The following is a 16,008-nucleotide window of genomic DNA, read 5'->3' on the forward strand; positions in this document are numbered from 1 at the left end:
CCAGCAGATGGAAGACATCTCTCTGTTTCGTTTCTTTTCTCTCTATCTTTCAAGTAAATAAAAAAGGTTTTGGTTTTTTTTAAAGAATAAACAAAATTCTGATGAAAGAAAACACAGATCTAAATGGGGAGACATAGTATATTCATGGATGGAAAGACTCAATATGATAAAAATATCAGTTTTCCCAAATTGAAAATAATACCTAGTTAAGTTTTAGCAGGGTTTTTGTAGCCATAGACAAGATTATTCTAAAGTTTACATGGAAAGTCAAAGTAATTGGAATAATTCACAATTTTGGAAAAGAATATTGGAGTAAAGTCACTTTTTCCAATTTTAAGACTTACACAGTATGGTCATCCAAACTGTGGTATTGAAAGAGGGATAGACAAGTAAAGGAAAAAAAATATTGAACCCAGAAATGGCAACAGAAAAGTACAGTCAACTAATCTTTGACAAGGCTGTAAAAGCTTTGCAATCAAGGAAGGATGGTTGTAAGCCATTGACTACCCGTGACAGAAAGATGACCTGGAAACCATAGAATCAAGTTAGATTAAAATGGGTCATGTTTTAAATGTAAAACAAGCAACTACTGAAGTTTAATAGGAAAACATAAGAATCTACGAGTTGGCAAAAAGTTTAGCCGTGACACCAAGAGCATGATCCCTTTAAAAAAGGTTAAATTAATTTCATGAAAACTAAAAACTTTCGCTTTAAAAGACAACCAAAAAGGCAAAACCACAGGGGTGAATTGGCAGTCTGACAATGAATTCTTTCCAAAATACATGAAAAAATCTCAAAACTCAGTGGTAAAATAAAACCAAACAGAAAACGAGCAGACAGCATAAAAACAGATTTTGCCTGGAAGGATACAGATAAGCAAATGTTGACACTTACTATTGCATATCAATTGCACTTCGAGGCATTTACCCCAGAGAGAGCTGGTACAGGCATGGTCACACTGGTTCTATAATAGCCTGATGTTATAAGGAGTCAAATGTTCTTCAAAACACAAATGGCTCAACCAGATAATCATGATGTATCGACAGAGTAGCATCCTACACAGTAGGTAGAGGCATGCTCTGCTGATGGACACGAGGCCTCGAAGAGTCTGAAGGCCATTGTGCTGAGTGAAAAAAGGCGGTCTGAGGCTGGCGTTACAGTGTGGGGGGTTAAGCTGCTGCCTGCCGTTCCAGCATCCCGGAGGGGTGCTGGCTGTTCCACTTCCAATCCAGCTCACTGTTAAATGGCCTGAGAAGAGCAATGGAAGATGGCCCAAGTGGTTGCACCACTGCCGTCCACATGGGAGATCCAGATGAAGCTCCTATTGAGGCCTGTGCATTGTGGCCACTTGGGGAGTGACCCAGCAGATACTAGGTGTCTCCCTCCCTCTCCCTCTGTAACTCTGCTCCTCCATCTCTCCCTCTCTCTCTGTAACTCTGACTTTTAAATAAATATACCTTTTTTTTTTTTTTTTTTTTGGACAGGCAGAGTTAGAGAGAGAAAGGTCTTCCTTCCAATGGTTCACCCCGCAAATGGCTGCGACGGCCAGCGTGCTGCGCTGATCTGAAGCCAGGAGCCAGGTGCTTCCTCCTGGTCTCCCATGCGGATGCAGGGCCCAAGGACTTGGGCCATCCTCCACTGCTTTCCCGGGCCACAGAAGAGAGCTGGACTGGAAGAGGGGCAACCGGGACTAGAACCTGGGGTGCTGGCGCCACAGGTGGAGGATTAGCCTAGTGAGCCGTGGCGCTGGCCTAAATAAATATTATCTTTAAAAAATAAAAAAGAATGAAGGCAACCTCACAAAATCAGCGGTGTTTGGGATTCCTCTTGCTGGACATTATGTAAATGAGAAAGTGATGGAGATGGAGAACAGAGGAGAAGTTGTTGGGGGTTTGGGGTGTAAGGGTGAGGGGAGAAAGGCCCTGGGTATGACGACAGGGGTCGCACAGGGAGTGGCTGGCGGGGGTGGCAACACCATGGGTCTTGACTGGAGTGGTGTTGACACAGATCTGTAGAAGTGGCAGAACGGTGTTGCGTGAACACACTGTACCAGCGCCAGGCCCTGGTTTTGATATTGTGTTATCATTGGAGGAACTGGGTGAAGGGTGTCCTGAACTTCTCTGTACTATTTTTGCAACTTCCTGTGAAGTCTGATTATTGCCACAGAAGAAGCTGTAAAGAATTACCCGATCTGCAGACCATGCTGTGCATTAGCTTCCGGTTGCTTCTAAAATAATTCAGAGTTGAGCGTTTGGTACAGTGGTGAAGATGGCGCTAGGGATGCTCGTATTCTGTATCGGAGAGCCTGAGTTTGAATCCCACCCCAGCCCCTGATCCAGCTTCCTGCTGGTCCTCAGAGGCAACAGGGGTGGCTCAAGCACCTGGGTCTCTGCCATCCGTGTGGGAGGCCTGGATTGAGTTTGTGGCTCTTAGCTTTGGCTTGGCCCCGTCCTGGCTGCAGTGGGCATTTGGGGAGTGAACCAGTGGATGGGAGGTGTCTCTGTGTCTTTCTAAATAAATAAAATGAACTTCAGGAAACTTACTTAAATGAACTAAAATAAAGTCAATTTCCATTCCTTGGTCATAGGAGCCAGCTTGGTTTCAAGTGCTCACGAGGCTGCTGTATGACACTGGCAGTTCCCGAACATTTGCGTCCTGGGGGAGGCCCAGCAGGTAGCCTGCACTGAAGAGGCGTCCCCATGTGTGGTCAGTGCATATTCCTGGCAAAGGAACTCAAATCTGTAAGTCAGACGATCATAGTTGGCAGCAGTAAAGTGAAATAGAAGAAACAAATTTAGTGTCCATTTTTAGATACTATGGGGTTTTTTAGGCTGCATCTCACATGTTAATAGGAGAAGGAAATGAAACTTCAGCCTGACGTGTGGTGTAGAATTAAGTTGGCTTTCCCTGACCTGCCAAGGCAGCCTCCGTTTTCTCTGTGATTGCAACACAGCATGTGTGAAGAAGGACAGCACCGGGGAGCTGGCCGGCGGGGAGAGGAGTTCCACATGTCCCTCCTCCTCCTGTGACTCCGTGACCAGCTCAGCAGTGGCCGGCAGCCGTTGCAGAGGAAGCATGGGTTAGCAGTCAAACCTCGTCAACCAGAATTCTATTTCTGGCACAAAATGACCTTAAGGAAGTGACAAATTTACTCTTCTCATTCTTTCTCACAGCCAACCAGCAAGTTCAGATAAAAGCAGTGGCTGCTGGGTGGACTCAAAATCTTCAAGAGGTGGTCTTTCTAGAGGGATCCTGTGATCCCCGGTTACCTGTAAAACAGTTGGCTTACCCCTAGATTAATTGCAATGCTTTGAGGAATTTAGTTATGAAAATAACCATGTGAGGTAGAAAGGGGAAGTTTATTAGGCATAAGAAGTTGTAGGTTTTGAGCTCATTTTCTCGTGCTTATCCCCAAAGATGCTGAGCTGAGATGGTGTAAGTTTCACCATCTGCAAAGTGGGGCCAACATCGCTTTGTTAAGGCTGCTGTAGGCACGCATGCGCTACGTTAACTCTGCAGCTGTAAATCCTGGTAATAGTAATTTTATCAAGGCATGGTATTTAGTGAGGTGGTCATAGGAGCAGTCGCATAGCTTAGCTTGTTCTCCTTCTATGAAGCTTTGTATTTATGGGGCTGACGCCGTGGCTCACTTGGTTAATCCTCCGCCTGTGGCACCGGCATCCCATATGGGTGCCAATTCTAGTCCCGGTCGGGGTGCTGGATTCTGTCCCGGTTGCTCCTCTTCCAGTCCAGGCCTCTGCTGTGGCCCGGGAGTGCAGTGGAGGATGGCCCAAGTGCTTGGGCCCTGCACCGGCATGGGAGACAGGAAGAATCACCTGGCTCCTGGCTGTGGATCAGTGTAGCTCTGGCCGTGGCGGCCATTTCGGGGGTGAACCAACGGAAGGAAGACCATTGTCTCTGTCTCTCTATCACTGTCTAACTCTATCTGGCAAATAAAAAAAAGAAGCTTTGTATTTAGCCATGTGATGTGTTTGGGGAGAGGGAAATTACTAATTTTAACTGTGTAACAGGTGGTTGAAATCATGGTTCCTAGAGACATTCTGAAATTTAAAGCGTGTGTGGCTAAATTGGCTAAAATCATTTGAATTAAAGCCAAGAGGTATAAATCTATTTTAATAAAATGCAGCAGGCAAGATAAAAACAGTGGACTCAGGAAAACAGCACATGATTATGACAAAAATTGATTTAAAAAAAGACTATTTATTTGAGAGCAGAGTTACACAGAGAGGGAGAGGCGGGGGAAGAGATCTTCCATCCAATAGTTGGGGCTGAGCCATCCTGAAGCCAGGAACCAGGAGCTGCTTCTGGGTCTCACATGTAGGTGGCAGGGGCCAAGCACTTGGGCCATCGTCCGATGCTTTCCCAGGCATATTAGTGGGGAGCTGGACCAGAAGAGGAGCGACCGGGACTTGACCCAGTGCTCTGATACGGGATGCTGATGTGGCTTAACCTGCCGCACAACACTGCACCCCCCTTGATATTTTCTATGGCTGCACTCATGTAATATCTGAGTGAACAGTGAAAAGGGGCTAGTTGAGTGTAAAGATGTATTAACACCTGTGTATCATCCAGTTCAGTATCAGCAGACACTCCACATGTGTTTTCTTTTCCATTGGTCTCCTAGGCAGCTCAAACAGTGAAAGGAAGTCGGGAGTGAGGTCTGGTGTGTGGTTCCTTTCGCTCAGGGTGCAGAGCAGCGGGGCAGGGCAGTTCCAGTTTTGGCCCAGCTCCCTGATGTGTGGTCAGTTTGATGTTTCCACAGCGCTAGAGAGAGGGAACCAAAAACGCTGATGTCCGCATTCGGGCTCCTCGCTCTGAGCGCGGCTCCTGGCACTTCCTGACTGCAGAGTCGCACCCAGGGCTCACGCAGCCTGGAGAGGACAGGGGTGTGGGTGGGTGCAGCGTGGACAGCATCAGCCTGCAGGTGGATACCACCGCCCTCTCCTTACGTCTCACTGCTGCACCTTTCGCTTTGCAGGGATCGGCTCTGGAGCCCATATAATAGTGCTCTGGACAGCAGGTGATGGTTGCAAGCAGGTAACTCATTTCAGATTCGCCACCCCATGACAGTATTACACTGGGCAATAGTTTCAGAAAGAGCTAGTTGTGAGGGATGTGCATTCTGGAGTGCCTGGTTCAAGACCCAGCTGTTCCTCTTAGAATCTGGCTTCCTGCTAATGCACCGGGGAGGCAGCCGGTGATGGCCCCTGCATCTGCACAGTAGACCCGGATGGTATTCCCGGTTCATGGCTTGTACCTGGCCTGTCCCTGGCTGCTGCAGGCGTTTGGGTAGTAAGTCAGCAGATGCAAGATTCTCTCTCTTTCTCTCTCTTTCACTCTTTTAAATAAAGCAGTCTACCTTTTTAAAAAGCAGTCTAATTAAGGGGCAGCCATTTGCTCTGTGAAGATGCTCACATCTCTTATCAGAGCACCTGGGTTTGATAACCAGCTCTGCTCTGGACTCCAGCTTCCCACAGATGCTGACCCTGGGAGGCAGTGGACGGACTCAGGTTGCTGGGTCCCTGCCACCCACGTTTAAGACTTCAGCTGAGTTCCCGGCTTTGGATCCGGCCCAGCCCTGAGCCTCACAGGCATTAGGGGAATAGCGCAGTGCGTGGGAGTTCTCTGTGTGTCTCTCTCTACCTACCAGATAAATGGCTTTTCAGAGAGTTAATTATTTAGACTTACAATGCCTTGGGAATTGCTTTGCAAAAAACCGACCAGTGTGCAGTGCAGATAGCTTGTCTAGGGCCCTGCCTAGCCTAGCTTAACCCTCTAGGCCTCTGTTTGCTCATCCAGGTAGTGGGCAGATGTCTAGACTTCTGACACTGTGATATTACCACGTCTCTCCACGGTCCCACATAGCACCACTGCTTGGTGCATGTGTATTGTGCTATACTCAACAGCTTTTTCAGGACTCTGAAAATACTTTAAGGTAGTTTTCGGTTTATTTCTCTGTCAAAAGCATAGTAATTTGAAGAAGTGATAGTACAGTGTAGAACCAAATGTAGATGCTAGGGTCTGATTCTGACCACATCAAAATGTCACATAGAAAGGGGAATTAGAATTTGGATTATTATGTGAATGCTGGATCTTCCTGGCGGTGAGTGGTTAGGGGCTGGGAAAAGTTTGTCATGTGAGATAGCAGTGAAGAGATTCAGTACCAAACAAGGAAGGGCTGTTGCCCCATTGGTACCTTTCCTCCTTTGAAATCCTGCTGCGTTTGGATGAAGTTGGGTAGGGCTGCTGTTGCTTGCTGCCTGTTCTGGGTAGGAAATGGGCACCCCTTCATCCATGAGGACGGGGGGACCAGGTAGGGAGGTTCACTGGTCAGCATTTCTTATAGCTTTCAGGTGACAGCGACGGGAGGTCCTGAGATCCTTGGAGATCTGTCTTTCGGGCGGGCTTGTTGCCTGTCCGAGGGCTGCAGCTGCTGTAGAATTCTGTGTGGTTGGCCACGTCCTTCCCATTCCACCCAGGGAGTTCTGGAGCCCTCTGGCTCCGTGTTGAAATCCCTTCTTGGCGTGTTGAAATGCACCGCTTGCGTAGCTCCTGGCGGCCGCATCACTGCTGGAAGGGCCGTTGTGAAACAACTGTGCACTTCCCACTAGCTCGTTCGCAGCCGCATCGAGCACAAGGTGTGCATGCGTGTGGGGTCTGAATGCAGGATGCCTGCCCGGCCCGCCGGCCGCCTCAGGAAGCAGGGGAGACGCTCCACGGAAGGGCCAAGGCGCGGCTGGCTGCCGTGTGAGCCGAGCCTCTTATGGGGGGCTGTGAGTATTGCTTTTCTGCACTTGATGCTTCTGACGTGTCTCGGATGAAGTCATTGGGATTTATTGAGTCTGCAGGGGGTGTGTGGGGATGAAGTCGCTGGTCTTGGTCCTTGTGCTGTTCAGCGATGGTGACAGAGTGCTGTGATCTATTTAGAAAGTTCCATGCTGTGGTTTTGGCAGAAAGATGGGCTTCTGATTTTCATGGCCCGAGAGCAGCCTCGGCAGGGAATGGCGCTGCCCGCCGTGCCCTCTGCTGACAGGTGAGGTCAGCAGGGTTTCACGCACGGCTCCTGCCGGCCCTCCTCACCCATGAGGAGTTCATCCTATCTCTTCTCCTATTCCTCGATCAGAATCCTGCATTTCTTGTATGCGATTTCTCAGAGTGTTTGTGTCTCTCATGTTCTGTTGCTTGTCAGTTACTTGAAACTAAAATTTCTTTTTCTAAAACACTGGCAAGGTTTGTTGGAAACAGACAAGTTTAAAAATTTCTTGAGTACCAGATCACTGAATACGGTTTATCAAACTCTGGCATCGAGTTGCCTCGACCAGATCCTTCTTCAGTCCTGGTGACTGTATTGATCCTGTGGTCTTTTTAGGTGAACGTCTTTGGTGCTTTTGGTGGCTAAGAAGGAGAAAGACCGTGAACGCCCGGGTGGGGGCTGCTGACATTTGGGGGTGCTCCTCCTCCTGTGTCTTCTGTTCCGCAAGGCTGAGGCCGTGTTGCCCGTGGATTTGGTACCGTTCTTCTTCCCGTGCTGCCGTTCTCTTCATGTCCAGCCATTTCAGCTTACTGAAGTTGCGCAGCAGGAATTCAAGTTAGTTGCGTATGATACTCTCTCCCTTCCACGGTTGCTAGGTATTTAAATACTTTAAGATTTTTTTTTAAAAGATTTATTTATTTGTTTGAAAGGCAGAGCTACAGAGAGGCAGAGGCAGAGAGAAAGAAAGAGAAAGAGAGAGAGAGAGAGAGGTCTTCCATCTGCTGGTTCACTCCCCAGATGGCTGCAATGGCCAGAGCTGCACTGATCTGAAGCCAGGAGCCAGCAGCTTCTTCCAGGTCTCCCACTGCTTTTCCAGGCCATAGCAGAGAGCTGGATCTGAAGTGGAGCAGCCGGGACTCGACCCCCCCCCCCCCACATCCATATGGGATGCTGGCACAGCAGGCTGTGGCTTTACCCGTGATGCCACAACACCGGCCCCAAGGTTTTGGTTTTTAATAGTCATGAGAAGAGCTCCATTTTCAAGAGTATCTTGCAAAATATGCCTCAGAGGGAAGCCCCATTGTACTTGTTCCTTTTTGTTAACTTTTTAAAAAAATGTTCTTTTTTTTTTTTAGAGATTAATTATTTCTTTGAAAGGCATAATGACAGAGAGAGGTTGAGACAGAGAAAGTAGATTTTCCATCTGCTGGTTCACTTAGGGTACGGCCACAGCTGGCAGGGCTGGGCCAGGCTGAAGCCAGGAGCCTAGAACTCGGTCGGGGTCTCCCACTACGGGTGGCAGGGACCCAAGCACTCAGGCCATCTTCTGCTGGTTTCCCGGGTGCATTAGCAGGAAGCTGGATTGGAGGTGGAGCAGCCAGGACTCCAACTGCTGCTCTCATATGGGTTGCAGGTGCCCTAAGCAGCGGCCCCTTAACCTACGGCACCACAGCTCCTGTGCTGACCTTAGATTTTTAGGGCCATGTGTTCAATTTAGATTTTTATTAAGTGTATTTTGGGCATTTATTGAAATTCAGGCATCTCTCAGGATTTCTGTACGGCAGATAGCCTCTGCTTTTATCATGGAGGCAAAGTGGAGTGGCGGCCATAGCACTTTGGCAGATAGCTGGACTGTTGAGGGAGCTTGAACGAGGACTCCAGCCAAAGCAGGTCCGTCTCCGCGCTGAGCTTCCTGTGAATGTCAAGCTGGCTCTGTGCATCAAGGTGGATTGGGTTGGAGTTGGGAACATACTCGTGCCCGAGAAAACAAATTCACGAGGCCAGGCCAGAGTTTCTCTTTGTTTCAGTAGGGTTAGGAGAGGCCTGAGCTCGTCCCTGGCGTTCCACCACAGGAGGAAGAAAAGGCTTTCTGTTCTTTCTTCCTGCAGAGAAGCCCCTGTGCCACAGCTGTGCGCCAGGCGGAGCCCTGGCCCGCGCTGCGGAGTGTGTGCAGCCGGGGCAGAGCACTCTCCGGGACTCCTGAGTGCTTCTTACAGGTGAAACCTAGAGATTTGGGTAGAATAGCAGTAACTGGGGTAATACGATGACGTAATCAAAGCATGCACATTGGGAGCCATCAGGTAGTTCTGGGTCAGAGAGTTGAGGACTTGGGTGTGTGATGTGAGCGCCCCAGACGCGTGGGTGTGCGTTTTCCGTGCTTCTGTCTCTGCGTTGCTCGTTTCAGTGGTAGGAAAGTAATAACCTGGTTTCTCTGTAGCAATGGATAAAATACTATTGAATGTGGGCTGTTCTTGGAAATAGTCATAACTTCTCATTTTTAATTTAAAAACACAGAATCTGGTTACTGCGAAATTCCAGATACATGTGTTGTATAAACATTAAAAAAGTCAACGAGGGATTTGTTTTGGGACCTGTATGTTTTGTTCTATGGTGACAGGTAATAAATATTTATCTTGAAGAGTAGGAGCCGCCTCGGGATCCGCTGCTGACACAGGAGGGCCTCCGTTTTCTTTGTCTTGTCTGGGATGCAGCTCTGTCTTCCCCCAGCTCTCTCCAGGTGTGCAGACGGTACATGGCTGCGCGGAGGGTCAGTTGCTGACCGACCCAGATGGATGTGTGTGGGCCAGTTTATGCGCTCCTGGTGTTTCTCCTGCCCGTTGGTTGAGTGTTTCCCACTCTAATGTCCCTCGCACACGGAGCCGGTGCTGCAGCCGTGACCTGGTTCCTGTGTAGTTTCGCTGGTGACTCAGTCTTAGCTCTCTTAGCTCTGGAGGGGTACAGTCAACCTCTGATTTTCTTTGGAAGTCTCCTGGAATCAATTGGAGTGGTTTTATCTCCTGTATCTTTTAAAAAAAATTTATTCGAAAGGCAGAGAGAGGAGAGAGAGGAGAGAGAAGAGAGAGGGAGGGAGAGGAAGGATGAGAGAGAGAAAGATCTTCCATCCTCTGGTTCACTCTCCAAATGGCCACAGTGGTCAGGGATGGGCCAGGCCTAAGCCAGGAGATTTGTCCAGGTATCCCGTGGGGGTAGCTGGGGCCCAAGCACGTAGGCTGCCCTCCACTGCTTTTTTCAAGCCCTAGCAGGGAGCTGAACAGGGAGTGACAGCAGCAAAGACTAGGAAACCATGCCCCATCTATCTCTCGTGGTCTGATTCTGTTTTTTTATTGAGTTATTTTATTTATTTGAAAGACATAGTTACAGGGAGAGACAGAGATGAGTGAGAGACAGAGAGAGACAGAGACAGAGATAGAGAGAGAGAGAGAGAGAATCTTCATTATACTAGTTCACTCCCCAAATGCCTGCTATGGCCAGAGCTGAACTGATTGGAAGCCAGGAGCCATGAGCTTCGTCCAGGTCTCCCACACGGGTGCAGGGGCCCAAGCACTTGGGTCATCATCTGCTGCTTTCCCAGGCCATTATCAGGGAACTGGGTCAGAAGTGGAGCAGTGGGATGCTGGCATTGTCGGTGGAGGCTGGGCCTGCTAAGCCACAGCACTGGCCCCTACCCTGTATCTTTCCCTGACAGAAGCGCTGCAGATTTCTTTGGTAGGCCAGGTGGAACATGATGTTGGCTTTTGGGAAGAAAGCTTATATGTAAAAGAGAATAAAGAAATAAAAGGAGTTGACCATTGATCCTGTGTGATACATTGTAGCTCCCAAATCCTAGTCGTACTGTTCACTGAGCTCCTGTTAGTACTTTGTGTCACATGCGTGTGCGTGTTATTTCTATCCTTAGATAATCTTGTAAGGTAGGTGACATGGGGGCAGGCACTTGGCCTCCTGGCTCAGGAGCGTACATCCTGTGTTAGAGTGCCTGGGGTTGATTCCTGGCTGCAGCTCCTGATTCAGGCTTCCCGCCAATGCAGACCCTGGCATGCAGAAGGTGATGGCTCGAGTAGTTGAGTTCTTGCCACCCTGGTGGAATACTTGGGTTAAATTCCAAGCTCCTGGCCCCGGCCCCAGGCATCGCAGGCATTCGGAGAGTAAACCAGTTGATGGGAGCTCTCTCTCCCTATGGCTGTTTCTTTGAACAATGATGTCCAAGTTCATTCTTTTCAAGTTAGATCAACATCCTGCAGGCTATAGACATATTTTCCTGTAGTATTTCTGGAATCCTTATTGTTTTGCTTCTCACACTGAAATCTGTGACCCCTTTGGAATGGATTAGCATGAATGATCTGAGGCGCAGGAGTCAAGATTGATTTTCTTTGTCCCATGTGGGTACCCATTGATGAAGCACTTGCTGGGAAGACAGTCTTGTCCACTGTACTTCATTGGCGCCTTCATGATCTCGATGGTTTTCATTTCTATCTTTAAAGTTTCATTTTCCTTGAAAGACAAAGAGATCTTCGATCTGCTGGCTCGCTCCCCTTTTGTCCACACCAGCTGCAGCTAGACTGGGCTAAAGTCAGGTTGCTGGAACTCAGTTTGGGTCTTAGGCTTGGGTGGGACTCGAGTCCTTGAGCCATCACTTGCTGCCTCCAGGATGCACATGTCTGGAAGCTGGATCAGAAGCAGAGAAGCAGAGGTGGGACTTGGTTTCTGGCACTCGGCATGGGGTGTAGACATCACAGGTGGAGCTTAATCCCTGGGTCGAATGGATGTCCTCCTCTGTGATTTTGACTGATAATTCTGACTTTAGACGTTTCAAAAACCTAGGCTGTTTGGGGGACTGGAGTTTTAGCCTAGCAGGCTAAGCCTCCGCCTTTGATGTTGGCATCCCATGTGGACTCTCCACTTCTGACCCAGCTCCCTGCTACTGCACCTGGAAAAGCAGTGGAAGATGGCCCAAGTCCTGGGGCCCCGTGCCCATGTGGGAGACTCAGAAGCAGCTCCTGGGTTTGGAATGATCCAGCCCCAGCTGTTGTAGCTATTTGGGGAGTGAACCAGCAGATGGAAGATCTTCGCTTCTCCTTCCCTCTCCTCTCTGTAACTCTGCCTTTTAAATAAATAAAAAATAAATCTTAGAAAAAGAAAATATAAACCATCTCACCCACCGACCCCATGGGCCTTGTTTCTGCTTGATTGCAGCTAGAGGAGTGCTCTGAACACTTTCACCTTAATAGCCAGTCTGATTTTTAAAAAAGATTTATTTATTTATTTGAAAGAGTTACACAGAGAGAGGAGAGGCAGAGATAGAGGTCTTCCTTCCACTGGTTCACTCCCCAGTTGGCTGCAACGGCCAGAGCTGCACTGATCTGAAGCCAGGAGCTAGTGAAGTAACACCTTGACAGTAGGGACTCCATTTTGGAGCACTTGAGACTCCATTCTGGGAAGGTGCCCCCCCCCCCCCCCGTGAGACTCTGGTCTGAAACTGTGATCTAAAACAGTTGAACAACAGCAGTGCACTACATCACACTTGGCAGAGCATAGAAACCCCTAGCATGATCGCTCAAGCTTGGAAGTGGATAGGCTACACCCGGGTTAATGGTAGAAATGTAATTTGTCTATGTCCTACTTATGATTAAAACCAATACCTGGATTAATGTCAAGATTATAATTGAAATTGTTAAGATTATAACTGGTATTGTCAAGATTATAATTGATACTGGTTTCGCATAGGTTTTAGGTCAGCTTGACCCTGGTAACCATGTATTCCCCCCTGTTCCTAGCAACCATGAATTCCCCTCCCGATTTTGTGGTTTTTGCCTTTATAAACCCTGTTGCTTTGGGCTTCAGGGTCAAGAGTTCTTTAGGGCATGAGCCCACTCTCCACCTCTGGCAATAAAGGACCATCAAATTTTATCAATGTGTGGAGCTCCTTTGTTTGCACTCAGGTACAACACCAGGAGCATCCCCCCAGTCTCCAGCATGGGTGCAGGGGCCCAAGGACTTGAGCTATCCTCTACTGCTTTCCCAGGCCATAAACCGAGAGCTCCATTGGAAGTGGAGCAGCTGGGTCTCAAACTGGTGCCAACGTGGGATGCCGGCGCTTCAGGCCAAGGTGTTAATCCACTGTGCCATAGCACCAGCCCCACCAATCGGATTTTTTAAAAAGATTTGAAAGGCAGAGTTACAGAGAGGCAGAGGTGTTCCATCCACTGGTCCACTGCCCAAATGTCTGCATCAGTCAGCTGAGCCATTCTGAAGCCAGGCACCAGGAGCTTCTCTTGGGTCTCCCACATGAGGGCAGGGGTCCAAGGACTTGGAGCATCCTTGCTTTCCCAGGCACGTTATCAGGGAGCTGCATTGGAAGTGGAGCAGCCAGGATTCGAACCACTGCCCATATGGGATGCTGGCACTGCTGAAGGTATCTTTACCCACTGCACCACAGGCCATAGCTCTGTCTGAAAGAGAGACATGGAGAGAGATCTTCCAGCCACTGATTGACTTCTCAGTTGGCTGCAACAGTCAGTGCTGGACCAGGCTGAAGCAGGAGCCTAGAACTCCATCTGGGTCTCCCATGCGGGTGGCAGGAGCCCAAGCACTTGGGCCATCCTGTGCTGCACTCCCAGGCACATTAGCGGGCAGCTGGATCAGAAGTGGAGCAGCCCAGACTGTAACCAGTGTTCGCATTAGATTCTGGCATCACACGCGGCAGCTTAACCCACTCTGTCATGATGTCAGCCCCAACAAATTTGATTTTTAAATAGTCTCTAAGATAAAGAATTCCCGAGACTAAGTTCTGGCCGGGAGGGAGTAATGGAGGTTGGAATACTGCCTACCGTAAAAGCTGTGAACATTGGCACCAGGGCTGCGGCCCTGCAGGTACCATGTCGTTCGTCAGTTCTGCTGAACTAACATTTCCTGAGAATCTGATGCCATAGACAGTTCATCAAAAGCAGCTGGAGCTGCATCTTGGCCCTCAGGGACCTCACAGCCCAAGACAGCGGCTCTCTAAATGGGGCTCCTGGGCTGGCACCCTCAGGGCTTTGTTTGCTAGAAGATCTGACATTGCAAATGAAGTTTCCTCAGTAGATGGAAGGCTATTCCAACTTTCTTCTTCTGTATTGTTTTGCCAAGCGTGTCTTTGATAGGAATTAGTCTGCTCACACGTGCATTATACATACAGTTATCCCAATATCACTCATTCTCCTGTACGTATAATTGTCTGTCATGCCCGATCAATGTGGACAGGGAGTCATCAGTTTTTAAAGATGTATTTATTTATTTGAAAGGGCAGAATGACAGAGACACGGATCTTTGATCTGCTGGTTCATACCTCCAAGTGCCCATAGTAACCAGGGCTGGACCAGGCTAAGTCAGGAGCCAAGAACCGCATCCTGGTCTCCCACATGGGTGACAGAGACCCAGGTCTGGGGCCACCTTCTGCTGTTTTCCCAGGTGCATTTGCTGGGAGCTGGTTCAGAAGCAGAACAGCTGGGTTTTGGACCAGCGCTCTGATATGGAATCTGGCATTACAAGTCGTGGTTTAACCTGTTGTGTCGTAAGGCCAGCCAGTGGGATGCATTTTTTAAGAACCAGATGATAGCATCGCAGTTACTTGTTAAAATTCATGTTTCTCCCAGGCACGAATCCTGAAAATCCTCTGAAGTGAGCAGCAGCGGTTAGGTGCTGATTAGAAACCTCGGCATGAGGTCCTCAGCTCAGCCTGAGGAGGACGAAGCTGGCGCCTTGGAATGAGGCAGGGCATCTCTTGGCCACCGAAGTTTTTGTGTAAAGAAACTTGAGATTAATGTTGTGACGTTAAAGAAATTATGTTCTGAGCAGTGGCAGGGACTATAAAATACAAATTAATCAAGTGGCTTAATTACGACTCTAAGTCCTTTTAAGCTCAGCTACCTGATGTGAATGAGAAAAAGTAAAGCAGCCCTTTCTTTGTTGAATATATCCTATATCTCTCTTTTTTCCCCCTAAGATTTTACTTATTTGAAAGGTAGAGTTAGAGAGAGAGAGAGAGAAAGAGAGATCGATCTTCCATTGCCTGTTCATTCCCCAGGCAGCCCAATGGCCAGGGTTGGGTAAGGCTGAAGCCAGGAACTGGGAACTTTCTGCTAGTCTCCTATGTGGGTGCAGAGGCCGAAGAACCTAGGCCATCTTCTGCTGGTTTCCCAGGCACATTAGCAGGGAGCTGGATCAGAAGTGGAGCAGCCAGGACTCAAACCAGCGTCCATATGGGATGCTAGCGTCAGGCTGCCATTTTACGTGCCATGCTGCAGGTCCAGCCCCTTTGTTTTGCCTTGTTTTGTTTTTTGGAAGAGGGTCCGGTGTGTGTTTCCCTGAGGGGAAGTTGTCACCTGCCCTTCCTGACCGGCAGAGTGGAAGAACAGGTGCTCTCCCCCAGCCCCCACCTGTTTCGCAGGCCTGACAGCTGTGAGGTTTTCCAGGTACCCAGAGCCTGACCTGTGTCATGTCCTGGGGTCTTCCCTAGAGCAGGCTGCCACGCCCTGTGCCTGCTTCTGAGACAGAAGCCTCAGTGCTCAGAGGATGTAGTTTGGCAGGAAGTTGTGGAGCTTGGATTCCTCTTGTTATTATTTGAAAGACAGAAACAGAGCACTGTTTTCTAATGGTTCACTCCCCAAATGCCAACAAACAGCCAGGGCTGGGCCAGGCCGAACCTAGGAACCAAGAGCTCTATCCAGGTCTCCCATGTGGGTTACAGGGAGACAGCCTCCCAGGTTGTGTGTTATCAGGGAGTGGGGATCCAGAGCAAACTGGGCACTTGCACTCTGATGTGGAATGCAGGCATCCTAAGTAGAGGCTTAACCACTGCACCCTATTCCCATTTCTGGAGCAAGGATTTCTACAAGACTTAGGGGAGAGACATCATGCAGTACAGATTTGGGAGCTTTCAGAAACAACTGCCCATCCCCTGCACACACACATCCACACCCCTGCTGCACATCAGTGTGTAACACACATCCCCCTGCTGAACATCTGTGCACACACACACCTGCACATCTGTAGAACACACACATCCCACCTGCTGCACATCTGTGCACACACATCCCCCGCTGCACATCTGTGTACACACATACTCTTGCACATCTGTGTACACACAAGCCCTGATGCCCATCTGTGTACACGCACCCCTGCCCATCTGTGTACACACACCCCTGCTGCACATCTGTGTACACGCACAGACCTGATGC

The 16,008-nt window shown here is 49.0% G+C and overlaps 1 protein-coding gene across 1 annotated transcript in view; it reads left to right on the plus strand.

Moving 5' to 3' along the window:
- Window positions 1–6,707: 6,707 nt before the first annotated feature.
- FGD4 (FYVE, RhoGEF and PH domain containing 4) overlaps window positions 6,708–16,008 on the plus strand; it is a 149,011-nt gene continuing 139,710 nt past the window's right edge. The window contains exon 1 of the mRNA XM_062195053.1: window positions 6,708–6,794. Within this exon, the coding sequence (XP_062051037.1) occupies window positions 6,785–6,794 (10 nt within the window). The 5' untranslated portion in view covers window positions 6,708–6,784. The remainder of the gene's footprint in view (window positions 6,795–16,008) is intronic.

The sequence above is a fragment of the Lepus europaeus genome, chromosome 6, assembly GCF_033115175.1.
Source record: "Lepus europaeus isolate LE1 chromosome 6, mLepTim1.pri, whole genome shotgun sequence".
In the NCBI taxonomy this organism is placed as follows: Eukaryota; Metazoa; Chordata; class Mammalia; order Lagomorpha; family Leporidae; genus Lepus; species Lepus europaeus.